At 32.6% G+C, this 13,335-nt stretch overlaps 2 protein-coding genes across 2 annotated transcripts in view; one reads left to right on the top strand and one right to left on the bottom strand.

Annotated features, from left to right (window-relative positions):
- The window catches only part of LOC117171821 (TWiK family of potassium channels protein 18), a 6,445-nt gene extending 1,649 nt beyond the window's left edge, over positions 1-4,796 (bottom strand). Inside the window, exon 1 of the mRNA XM_033359450.1 lies at positions 4,314-4,796. Within this exon, the coding sequence (XP_033215341.1) occupies positions 4,314-4,706 (393 nt within the window). The 5' untranslated portion in view covers positions 4,707-4,796. The remainder of the gene's footprint in view (positions 1-4,313) is intronic.
- Positions 1-6,999, top strand: part of LOC117171824 — a 26,768-nt gene extending 19,769 nt beyond the window's left edge. Inside the window, exon 5 of the mRNA XM_033359453.1 lies at positions 6,683-6,999. The gene's annotated coding sequence lies outside the window, so the exon portion shown is untranslated. The remainder of the gene's footprint in view (positions 1-6,682) is intronic.
- The last annotated feature ends 6,336 nt before the right edge of the window (positions 7,000-13,335 follow it).

Below are 13,335 nucleotides of genomic sequence, written 5' to 3' on the forward strand. Positions count from 1 at the left end.
CAACTGATTTTTAATGTCTAAACAATATAGAAACTTTCTGCGTTAGCAGATTTTATATCCATTTTAGTCAAACTTTTTCAGCCTTCAAGCACACCGTGTATATTTTTCTTGAGAATTCATATATTTTTGTACAAAATTAAACTACCCAGTCTAAAGTGGAACTACAGGTTTGGCCATTTAAAGTGGAAGCGTTTGTTTCTGAAAAAAAATTTTCAAACAGTCGTTTTGTTGTTCATTTAGATAATCATTTATTTTAGTTCAAGGAGATTTGTTCCCTCTACTTTTTGAAAATGATATCGTGGCAAATGAGTACATTTGGCCGTGACGGACAAATGGACTCTTCTCCGGCGTTTTCCATCACGTTGGCTACAAATAAAACGTGAAGTTAAATCGGTCGATCTGAGTGGCTATTCAGAATCGCCATTTTTTGATATCAGTCGCCCTGGGAACAATTGTCGTAATAAATAAATAAAAATAGAATGTGCCCATTTGCGCGATATCATTTTTAAAAAGTAGTTGGAACAAATCTCCTTGGACGAAAATAAATGACTATTTGAATGAACAACAAAACGATTGTTTTTTCAATGTTTTTTTTTCGAAACAAATGCTTCCACTTTAAATGGCCAACCCTGTACTTTGTTAGAACTTCAATTTTTTGTTCGATGATTCATTATTTTAGTGTGAAAAACCTTTTTTGTTCTTCAAAATCTTACTATTTTGTTAAGAAATTATTATTGTTATTATATATTTTACTTTTCCATGTTTGGTTGAAAATTTATCTTGTTCAGTTGAAAAATCCTGTATTCTGTTAACATTTTGTCTTTTGTGGTAGAATGTTAATCTTCTTGGTAACTAATTCATCTTTTTTCTTAACAATTTATTAGTTTGGTTCAAAACTCATTATTAGCTTAAAAATTCCTTTAGAAAGTGAGATATTTGATTAACAAATGATCTTTTTGTTGAAAATTAATTTCCTTGGTTAAAAACTATATATATTTTTTTTTAAATGAAAATTAATTTTTTGTACTGAAAATTTAACTTATATTTTTATATCGAATATTTATCTTTTTTGATAGAGATTCAATCTTCTTAGATGCAATTTTTTTCTCTTAATTTAATTATGTCGTTAAATCTCTCTATCAAAAAAGATAAATTCTCCATGAAAAATTTAACTTTTCTATTTTAAGTTGAAATTTTCTGTATTTTGTTCAAAGTCTTTACTTTTTGGAAGAAAATAATCTTTTGGTTTGAAGGTTCAACGATTTGATTAAAAATTTATCTTTCTGGTTAAAATTGAACTATTTCGTTGAAAATTATTTTTTTTTTTCAACTAAAAATTGAACGATTCAGTTTTAGTTAAGAATTCATTTCATTAATTAAAAATGTAACTATTTTGTTAAACACTAGTTTTCTTTTCTAGTTCAAAATTAATTTTGTCTGAAAATAAAACTATTCAATATTTGGTGGGAAATTGACCTTTTTTATTCAAAAATTAATTCATTTTAGTGCAAACGAATCTCTTTTGGGATGAAAATTCAATTAATCAACTGTTTTACAATAAATTTGTCTTTTTGACTTGAAAATTCAACATGTTGGTTGAAAATTTTTTCTCTATTCACTAAAAAATGTAGAAAAAAAAATTAATTTAAAAAAGCAATTTCAAATGTAAAGTTATGCTATCGTTTCACACCGGAAATATGTATTTTTATCACAAAATTATTAGATCTTAAAGATTGAAATTCTTTCAACAGTTTACGTTTTTCTTTTTTCTCGCGTTTTTTACCGGAAATTGAAATTTGTAACCGAAATTTAAAGTTTTATAATTTGTTAATAATTTCAGGTTACATGATCAATTTATACTAAAAACTGTATTTAAAACAAGAATCACTATAGTTCGAATAAAATTTGCAATCAAAAAATCATTAGATTTCGAATTAGATTTACAATTCTAAACAATTTTCTGTTATATAATTTTTTTCGTCAAAAATTGTTGATATTTTTAATAAAAATGTATTAGATTTCAAAAAATATTTGCAATTTTTCGACATTTTTTGGTTAGGTTAGTGTGCTTTACCTTAACTTGGTATTTTTAGGCAACGTTTAAAAAATAAAAATAAAATAAATCAACATTTTCAAAAGTACTAATTTATGCATAAATATTATGGAGCTACGATTAATTTTAAGTCCCGAGACTAGTGGTGCCGTCATAAGTCATTCTATGCCATCTGGTTCACTAGGAATGTTAAAAATAGTCAAAATAATTTAAAAAATTAATATTATTTGAGTTGCATGCGTTTAAAAAATCAGTAAATTTTTGTTAATTTTATTTTTGTTACTGAAGCTGAAAATTAGAAACATTACCGAATCTACTCAAAATCACATTGTTATTATGTTACTATAAGGTTCGTTTTCTGAAAAAAATTGTTTTATCACTTTTTTTTTTAATAAAAAAAATCGCTTTTCAGTTTCATTGCCAGCAGTTGATGATTGAATTAGAAAATAATTTTTATTATTTGTGGTTAATTTTACTTAGCATAAATTAAGTGATGTAACTGGAAAAATGTAAGAAAATTGTCAGAAACTTAAATTCGAATACCGAAATAAAATTTGTAATTTGATTCAATATAGTTTCAAGACAAAACTGTAAGTTTAAAATTTTTTGCTTCTTTAAAAAAATTATAAAAAAAAACTTTCGGATGAAAATTAATCTTTTGTTTTATGTCTGAGAATCATACAATTGATAATTATTTAAGGAAAAACTTTATTTACTCTGACAGCTTCCAGACTAAAATTGTCTAGAAGATGTCAGAGTAAAAAAGGTTTTTGCTTATGCACCTGTCAATCATATTGTCTTCTAAGCTTATTCTTGAACTAAGTGGTTTTTAATGATAAAATTTTTTCTGTGTGCAAAAAGTACACTGATACTATGGCATTATTAAAGTAATCGACGATTCTCTCATCATTCGAACCAATGTAACAATAATAATTTGCAAATTAAAGTCAGATAAAATTCTTTGATTTAAAGAAAACTTCTTTAAATCAAAGAAAAATAGTCCTTGGCTCTCAATCAAAGAAAAGTTTCTTTGATTCGAACGAATTTCTTTTGATTCAAAGAAATGTTTTTTTGTTCTGATGAAATTTTTTTTTTTCTTAAAATGATTATCTGCATTTTGAAGTTATTTTTGGTTAGACGAAAAAAAATTATTTTGACCGAATTCAGTTGAAATCGGGCTGAGTAAATCGAAGCCACGGAATAATTAATAATAAGTAATAAGTTATGGTTACTATAATTTTTCAAGATGATGTATATAATTTTTTTTAAATTTCTTTTTAAAGTGTTGCAGTACCTAAACCAACAGTGATATTTGACATTTTCTTCCTTTTTCTTTTCTTGTTAATGTTCTGGATAGATTTTTTCATTCACTTTCAAAATCCGTCAAAAATTTAAAAACTAAAAATATTTTTTCTAAGTTATGCTAATATTCTGCATTTATTAAAAAAATTGTGCCAGCGTCTTGGAGAAAATCAAATTAGATTTCTATTTATAAAAGATGGTAATTCGCATTTGTTTTAATAACGGAAAAATATAAGAGAAAATCAAAGAAGAAAAGTTGTTTCTCTTGAAAGCTTATAAAAATAAGTTTGTAAGAACTTTCCTATGTCTTGTTTTTTTGTTATTGAAATTTTCGCTAAAATAATAATAATAATAAAGTCGGTGATGTATTTCCCTTAAAACAAAACAATTGTTTAATACTTTGTAAAAAATTAGTTTTCAAGCTATTTGCCATAAACTGCGTAACCAACTTTAAAGGTTCTCAAAAGCATTATTAGTAAAAAAATTGTGTCGTGTGATCTATAAAATACGCGTCCTCTAATAACACTTAAAAACAACATATTTTGTTCTGAAATAATTCTGTTACTTCAGCATGCATAGCCCTCCCAATTTGAAACGAATTCGGTCTATTGAAGTAACAGTTTCTTTAATTCAAGAAAATTCTTTTTTTGCTACACCTAACTTAAAAATAAGGACTTCCTTGCCTCTAAATGATATGCATCCTGCTGACTGTATGAGAATAATATTGGCGCATGCGCATTTCAGAGATAAGTAATTTTACACACTGGCAAAATAAAAAAAATTAAAACTGTCATTTTATTTCACACATTCTTGGACGGCTCATGCTGCAAGTTACGCACTTGTCGGCAATCGCCTATTTTTTGCACTTGTATCACAAATAGCTTTTCGATGTGTAAACTATGAACTTCAGGGAAATTTGAGGAACTACAACGAAAAAGTAGAGCACCAATAATCAAACCTCATGAACAGATCTTCCAGTGTACCCGTCCTTGATCACCTGAGTGAAATTATCTTGAAAAGTCCGAAGAATCCGGTCTGTGTCCATGTTATAGGCGCTGTGATTAAGAATGTTGAATTTTCTGGCTACTTCCCAGAGTTCAAAAGCACAATTGTTGCGCAGCATGTTCACAGTCAAAACTTGTGGATATTCGTCTTGAGTCTCTATGACTTTGAACCCAGTGGCTCCCAACAAAGCATATCCAACAACAAGGCCACCCACACCCACCTGGGTGAACATAAACGCAATCACCTTACGACAATAATTCTTGATTTTTTCCCTAGGATCAACACCAGTGGATGTGCTGGAAGAATCTCGACTTCTTACGGAAGATCTTATTGGAACCCGGGCCATTTTTGGGCTAAGATTTTATAATTTTTCCCGATAACAAAGCACTTTTAAAGTCTCCAGCTCAAGGAGATGCTGAACTCACACTAGCGAAAGCACGTGGAGCTAACTACCGGCTTCTGATTTAATCGCAAGATTCATTTTCTATTTCTGTCGACTGCTTTCCACCATCGCTGACGCTCTAGAGTAACAGACTCAATGTGGTTTATGTGGATCTGTGCCAAAAGCATGCGACCTCTTTTCAATTGTCACGTTTACGTATGTTGTTGAACACAAAAACGTTCGTGGCTGGTTGCAGGTACAGTGACCTCTGCTTTCATTTTGTTGTAAAGTGTCTGAATCAGATTTGTTGTTACAAGTATAATGAAGTCACTGAATAGCTGTTTCTGATAGAAGTGTGCAAAATAGGTGATCGCTGATGAGCATGAAGTTTGCAACATGTGCCGGAGGCTCGAAGCTCACAGAAGCGGGTTTCGTTTCAATGACCAAAAAATTATTTGTTTCAAATTGTAGCCGAATCGGTTAATATTACTCCTAGCAAACACTTTTTAAATTTTTCAAGGCGCACCGACTATGATCCAATATGTCATTGTTAGAAGTGCGACCGAAGTGTGTGGTACTGCGGTTGAAAGAAGAATGTCTGGTGATGCGTGATGGAATGATACAATTCAAGCAGCCGCTTAAGAAAAGAAAGAGGCGTAGAAGTATAAAAGAAAGTTGAAAATCACAGGCCTTAGCGACGAGGAGAGAAGTTGACTTGAAAATGATTATGGACACAAAAAGAGGTGAAGCTGTAGGGTATCCCAGCTGCAATATAGAACACGATACGTTAGAAACACAATTTAGAGAGTCCATGCCTCGAAGGTGAGGGGTATAATTAAGAATGTTAAAAAGGTAACGCGACTGGTGTAGACAGTTTTAACGCTGAAATGGTTAAATACGGTGACAATTGCATACCTAACAGGTTTTACGAACTGATAAATTGATATTTTGAGATGAGAGAAGTTCCAGATGACTGAAAAAAACGATTATTGTACCAATATACAAAGGAAAAGAAAAAAAAGAAACTGCAATAATTACAAAGGTTTCAGCTTATTGAGTACCGTAGGTAAAATATATTTAAAAATACTCATTCGTAGGGTAATGAAAATAACAGAAGAAAATATATGGGGAGTCTAAAGTGGATTTCTGCCAGGAAGATTATGTACGGATTAAATATTTAGCTTAAGACAGATCACAGACAAAAGTTTGAGAATAAAGAAAAAAGTTTTCTGTGAATTTGTTGATCTAGAAAAAACTTTGGACAAGGTGGATAGAAGTAAAATTTGGGAAGTCCTGAAAGAGTACGGGGTCAATGGAAGGTTCATACAAGCAATAAAAACAATATATGATAGAGTTAAACGGAAGACGGTCAAACTGATTCAATAGCATTCAAGGTGTTAAACAAGAATACGTTAGGTGCCATCCATGTATGACGTAATCAATTTTTCACCCATTTTTGACCCCAACCCCCTGGTGTAATCAACTATAATCATTTCATTGACCCCCTCCCCTTGATTACGCAATCATCTTTAAGACCTCTAAAATAATAACATCGCTCGGTTCAATGGTTGGATTTCAGAAGACAATTTAAAATTTTAAATAGAGCATTATATAATCAATTATATCAAAAATCACATAATGTTATAAAAAAAATTAATTTACTGTCTTTTCAAAATGCAGAGTAAAAGAATAATTTCAAATTTCTTCAGACATCCTTGATCGATTCAACTGGCGCTATCATCTCAATAAGAAATTTATGAAAATAGGAACTTCAACCAATGAATACGTAATCACTCAAGCAATATCCCCCGCATGCAATTATTCGTAATAATACATATACCCCCTCCCCTATTATGATTACGTAATTTATGGACGACCCCTTATATCTTTATGGCTATTCATTGACAAGTGTATATGAATTGCCCTCTTCGACGAAGCAGGTGTGAATATCAGGACAGGCAGGGTACGTGGACCAGCATTCGAAGATGATAAGTTTTTTGAAGCAGAGTCAATCGAAGACTTGCAGAGCATGCGTTGAGCAAACTGAATACAAGCATGAAGAACATGGCCCTCAAAATTAACGTGAAGAAAACGAAAAATATGGTGCTTGAAGGAAACGGTGAGAAAATAATATGCAACATTGTCCTAAACGATGAGAGAATAGAATAAGTTGATTGGTAAGAACGAAGGTAAGAAGGTTATCGGTAGAGCAGGACCCATTATCATGTAATAATATATCAAATAAAGTTAAAAGTGCAATTCATAAATCTATATTTATACTGACGATGATGTACAGTAGCAAGATGTGGACTTATCAAGAAAAGGATAAGAGTAAAATTAACGCGGTTAACATGAAATTCCTGCATGTCATGTGCGGTAAAAGGCTGCTGTACAAAGCGAGTAATGAGATAATCCTTTAAGAATGAGGTGTAGAGAAAACACTAGTTAACATATGAAAGAAATAGTCGTTAAGGTGGTTTGGGCCAAATATTGTGTCCTAGGAGTTTCAAAATTTTACTTAGGGGCATGACCTTTATTAACAAAAATTATGAATGAAAAAAAACACGCCATCTTGAATTTTTCAAAATTTTGACGTTTATGCTATAATGTATAATTTCTGAAAATAAATTTGCTTATCTTGCTGAATTTGAGAGGCTTCCGTTGAAAAATGAAGAAATTAAACATATTTTCAAATTTAAGCAGTAGTATTCTTAGATTTTTTTTTAAATTTTGGCTGTTACTGACCACTGCATATTTTCTGCAAATAAATTAGCTGACCATGTCAAGTTTGAGAGATTTTCCTTAAAAAATGGAGAAATCAATATTTTTTTTTGTAATCTGAACACTCGCAATTTTTTTTCTATTTTTTTTATTTTTACTTATCTATCAAGTTCGCATGCGCTTCGACTCGCTGAATAGTGTGCTTCTAACATAAGTTCATATGTGCCAATTTTATTCTAACATAGCCTGCTAGAGAAAAGCAGCTGGTTCTATTTAATTGGAACTAAATTAAGTTGAATGGAAAAATTACTGCTAGAATACAATTTTTGGTAAATTGGATACAAGTCAAAATTTGTGTACTGTAATGTACCGCGAAAGGCTCAGTTTGTTTTGGTTTTTAAAATAAAAATTATAAGAAGGAATTTATATTAGCCAAGTATTGATTAGGGTGCCCACTATTAATTTTATTTATTTATTTTTTAACGCGAACCTCTAAGTGTTCTTTTTGGTGAGAGATTAAATGTCCTATTTTTTCTTTTATTAAAAAAAAATGTTCACAAGTTTGTCTTGCGACGCAGATATTTTTAGCCTCAAATTTTTAATTTAAAAATTTTGAAAAATATGAAATTTAATCTTTAGTCCTTAAAAACAACTAGTGCAAACTCTGAGCATTTTTTTTTTAAATAAAAGAAATATTATGAAATTGTTTTTTCAACAAAAGGAACCAAATTTGAAGGTAGAGGAAGGGGTGCAATTTCAAAAATTTAAAAATGAAAAATTCTAATAGGTATCCTACTATTTTTGATTTAAATATCCATGTAATAAAAAGGATAAAGTACTATTAGGAAGCAAATGTTATAGAATATAAAGAAGAATTGACCCTGGATACATTGCTTTATTGCGTTCAGTGGTTAAATTTCAATTTGTAAAAAATATAAACATGGCTAATTTTCATTAAAAGAGCTTTCCCAAAAGTGGGTTTTTGCGAATTAAAAAAAATAATGAGAACGTCATTTTATGAATTTCACCGGAAATGCTTGCGTTGTAGTAATTCCTTTTTTACCATGGACAGAGTTCTAGAAATTCACTGACAACATTTCGTGAACTATTAACATACTGAAAAGTGGTCATTATGTAAATCTTTAAATATTTATAAAAACTGCTGAATGAATTCATAAATTATATTAATTAAAAATAAACAATAATTGAAAATTGATAGTAATGATACTGACAAGAGGTGTTAGCATCTAACGTAGTTTTGATTTGAATTTTGGAATCCTGTATCTGTTTGAGAAATTGACATAAAAAATAGCTTGAGTAATCGATGGATGTACCAACTTTGTCCCAATAATAAAGTGTATGAAGAGTGGTTAATTTCAATTATGTTTGTAGGTAATTTATTAAAATAAAATTTAACAGCATTTCTTCTTTTAAATGTAAAAGTTCTTTACATTTCCTATAGTTGCGGATTTTTAACATTTATTAATACACATTTACTTGGTAAAAAAGTAATTTCAAGTTTTCTTATTTAATTTATTATTGTCTAAAAATCATCAAAGTATTTGAGGAGCCTTTAATTTAATTACTTATTATATTTTTCAGATGGTTTATTTACGCAGATAAAAAATGTAGTTCTTTAAGTAGGATATAATTAATAAAAATGTCAGATCGCACTGTCAAATTTCTTATTTTTAAATGTTAATTTTGTAAATCCAAAGAATAAGTTACCATAATATTCAAATAAATAATTTATAATTCGTATCCAAGTAAAATGAAATTGTTATAAATAATTTTCAACTCTCATCTATTTACCATTAATCCTACAAATTCTTATTTCCTTAAATGTTTAAAATAATTTATCTATACATATAAATTTGGTACTTAATATTCTTTTTATGTGTAAATACATACCTTCTTGCCTAAATTCTGAAAATTGGGGTCTGGTCCAGCGTCTTTCAGACTTGAAATAGTTACAAGAGACTGTAGTTGTTGCCAAGTTGCATAATTTTATACAAACTTAACATCTCAGGCGACACTTTAATCAGTTCTTTTCAAATGCAAACCCCTCTTTTTTTCCTAATACCAGTTTGGTATTAAAAAATCTATATTTAAAATACATATTTTTATATTGTATTAAAAATAGAATATGTATATATTATTACAATTGTAGGGGCATGGAGTGAGTATCTTAATTCAATCAAAAATTAAAGTGCAGTAAATTAATGAAGTGTAACTATAGATATTGCGTGGGAATATTGCGAACCTCAAGAGGGTCATGCTCAATAATTAATTATTACGAGGTATAAAAGTCGAAGGGACCAGTTCATTCAGAATTTATTAACTTAGCCTAATACATTAGCTTAATATCTAACATTATTTTTGTGCAAATTCCAAATAATATATCTTACATAGTTTGCAAATCTTCATATTTCTTATGATAACGCAATAAGAAATCCAAAACGGGAGCGGTACTGCTCTCGTACTTGCTGATACTGGCGCCGTATTGGTATATATCTGGGCTGATAATAATGTTCTGCACTGGACCCCCAGTGCTGGCCCGTTACTGGCAGTGGGTACTGGAAGCCAGTGCAGACGCAGTACTGGCTGGCAGTGGCGGCACAGTACAGGCAGCCAGTGCTGGCGCAGTACTGTCATATGTATGGGATGATAACAATGTTCTGCACTGATCCCTTAGCGCTGGTCTCGTACTGGTACCGGATTACTGGCGAATTACTTGCAGCGACTGCATGAGTAGGACTGGCAGACAGTTAAGACGCAGTACAGGCAGCTAAGGCCGGCGCAGTACTGGCATATGTCAGGTATGATAGATGTGTTCTGCACTGGATTTCCAGTGCTGGCCCTGTACTGTTGGTAGGTACTGGCTCCTTCACTGGCATATGTACTGGTCGGTACTGGAATTTAGTACTACTAACAGGGTAGGCGTAATCATGACACTCTGTGCTAGCCCGTATTCATTAATTTATTTTAAGGAGAACAGAGCGTTAACTTTAGCATATCTCTAATCTACAGCATTTTAAAAATATTGTTCACTCATCACTCTTACTCACTTTTACCATTCTTATTATTATTTTTATTTCAGTACTTTTACTAAACTCCTACTCGGGTAAACCCAGTTATACATCATAGCCACGGACTAAGTCAAATGACTAATGAGATTAGAATGTTATAAGTCAATTCAAATAATTTAATACGATGGTTGAAGCCTTCTGCGATGATATTGTAGGTATACCAGGGTGGCCATCGAATCGGGAGAACCGGGAGAAGACACCTCTCTGAAAGGTGACCTTGTTAGTTGTCACACGATTTTATATATATATATATAGACTGCCTAATGCTAAAATTTTAGTAAACAAACTTGAAAAATTAAAATTTTTTTTAAAAAGTTACCTGAATCTATAATCTTCTAAGTTAGTTAAAGTTGTAATAATCTGTGATTTTATATTTATAGGGCTCTCCCTAATGATCATAAGTTATGTTCCTAAATAGAAATATAAGATTAAAATAATATAAAATATTATACTATTAAAATACTTTGCGTATAAATATGTTGTGCTAAGCTTTGCATTTTCCTTCATGAGGCATTACACTTTTCTCATCCTCCTTATTATAATTGCTCATACGTGAAAAAATGGCACTTTTCGCAACAGCAGTATATGTGACGTGCGCCGAAGAAAGGGGTCTTACTCTAAAAAAATCGAGTTCAAGGTTTTTACAAATTTCGATAGTTTTTGAGCTGCTCTTTTTAATTAAACCATCGGAAAAAATATCTGAGCATTATTATTGCTAATAATTGAGTTGTTGGGTACCCGAGTAATAGAGCTTTGGCTCGAGATTCCGTGAAACATCTCCCACCGCTCACCATATTATCAAGGCGCCTCATTTATACCCCGTCCGTGAGCTGCGTCTACGACCTATCTCCTTCTGTGAGAATTTAGTGGTAAGTGGAGAGCGAAAATTTCGTGAGTCTTCCCTTTCTCATAAAAGTCCGGTCTATCGAGTCGACTTCAACCGCTCGTCCTGGAAAATTTCACTTTTCAGTGTAAGCCCCCTTTGTTCGGCGCATGTCACATATATATTTTTTAAATTGAGAGAAATCACGAATTTCTACCGGGAGAACCGAGAGAAAACCGGGAGAAAAAAATAGTGGCCACCCTGTATACAATTACGAGCGGCCACGAGCGTTGGAGGTGACAACAGTCACCTTTGGATGCTTTCTTAGAGTTATTATTTTATTATTATTATTATTAATTTTTGTCACAGGCTTAAGATGGTTACTGCCCAACATGTCGAAGGTATTTTTGGTTAGAGTTGGATTTTATTTTTGATTATTTCGCACGGAGCTGTCTCGGTATATATCATCAGTCACGGACGCATTTTTATAATGCAATCAAGTGATCTGATGAGAGCAGTGTGCCCCGATGTATTGGACAAAGCCTGGGTTTTACCCCATCATTGACGGACTGGGTTGCAGTCAAGTAGACGATGGAGGGAACTACAGCTTAAGGTGGGTTCCGAGCCACCAGAAGGTCGGTAAAGGTACATAGAGAAATTTCCAGAGGTACCGGCTCAGAGATCGAACCCCGGACCTCTGAGGTGAAGTCCGAGCTTCTAACCAACTGAGTAATTTAATACGGTGGTTGAAACCTCCTGCGATAATATTATAGGTATATAATTACGAGCGGCCACGAGCGTTAGAGGTGACAACAGTCACCTCTGGATGCTTTCTTAGAGCTACCATCTGCCACTCCACGGGTTTGTAGTCGCTCGCTTCCTGATGATCAAGAAAGTTTCTTACAATGCGACAGGTGTTTAATAAAACCACCTTCTGAGCTGCTGCCAATACCCTACGGACTCCTAAATGTTCAAGATGTTCAGTGAATCTTGCGTGCACATTGTCTGTCCCCGAAATCACAATGGGATGAATAGATGCATGATTCTCATTCCTCCATATGGTCTTTACTTCATGCCTAACCTCGCTATACTTGTGGATCTTGGTTGTATAGGTTGACTGCAAATTTCGGTTAAGCGGACAAGCAATGTCGATGAAGCAGACTCTTCCTTTTTTTTTCTCGCATCACGATGTCAGGTCGATTGGCCCGGATGTAATGATCTGTGTGGATAGTAACATCCTAAAATAAAATGTAATCTTTGCTTTCTAAAACGGGCATTGGGATGTATCTATAGAAGGGCATCCATTCTTTTAAGAGTCCTAGGTTTAAGGCAAGTTGTTGATGTATAATGCTCTCTACATAATTATGTCTGTGCGTATATTCTCTCTGAGCCATTATGCGACAGCCATCAATAATGTGCTCGATGGATTCGTTGGTATCTCCACATAATCGGCACCGGTCAACCACGTATTGATGTAACACGTGTTTGCGATAATTCCTGGTGCTGACAACCTTGTCTTATATTGCAATGACGAATCCTTCCGTCTCTGGATACAGAACACCCTTTCTTAGCCAAATATTAGATGCCTCACTATCCACTTCATTTTGATCCAACGTGTTGGGGTGGTCGCCATGGATGGCTTTCTGCCTCCATTGTATTTTTAATTCCTCTATGGTTTCTGCCTTGATATTCAAGGCCCCATCTGAGGACAAATTTAAGGGCCTGTATTCAAGGTCTTCTTGACAGATGGTACTGTAAAGCGCAACACTTCGTTTGCTGTTAAAATAGTCTCGCAACTGTATGACTTGTGACTCACACAGTTTTTGACTTCGACAACGCCCCTACCCCCTACAGTCTATCAAGTTAAAGCGTGGGTGGCTTTACTCGCAGTCGGTAGGGTGTATCGACATGATTTTGGTGTCAAAATATTAAGAAGAGCTCCCTCTTTCATGCTTTTTGA

The sequence above is a fragment of the Belonocnema kinseyi genome, chromosome 4 (genome assembly GCF_010883055.1).
Source record: "Belonocnema kinseyi isolate 2016_QV_RU_SX_M_011 chromosome 4, B_treatae_v1, whole genome shotgun sequence".
In the NCBI taxonomy this organism is placed as follows: Eukaryota; Metazoa; Arthropoda; class Insecta; order Hymenoptera; family Cynipidae; genus Belonocnema; species Belonocnema kinseyi.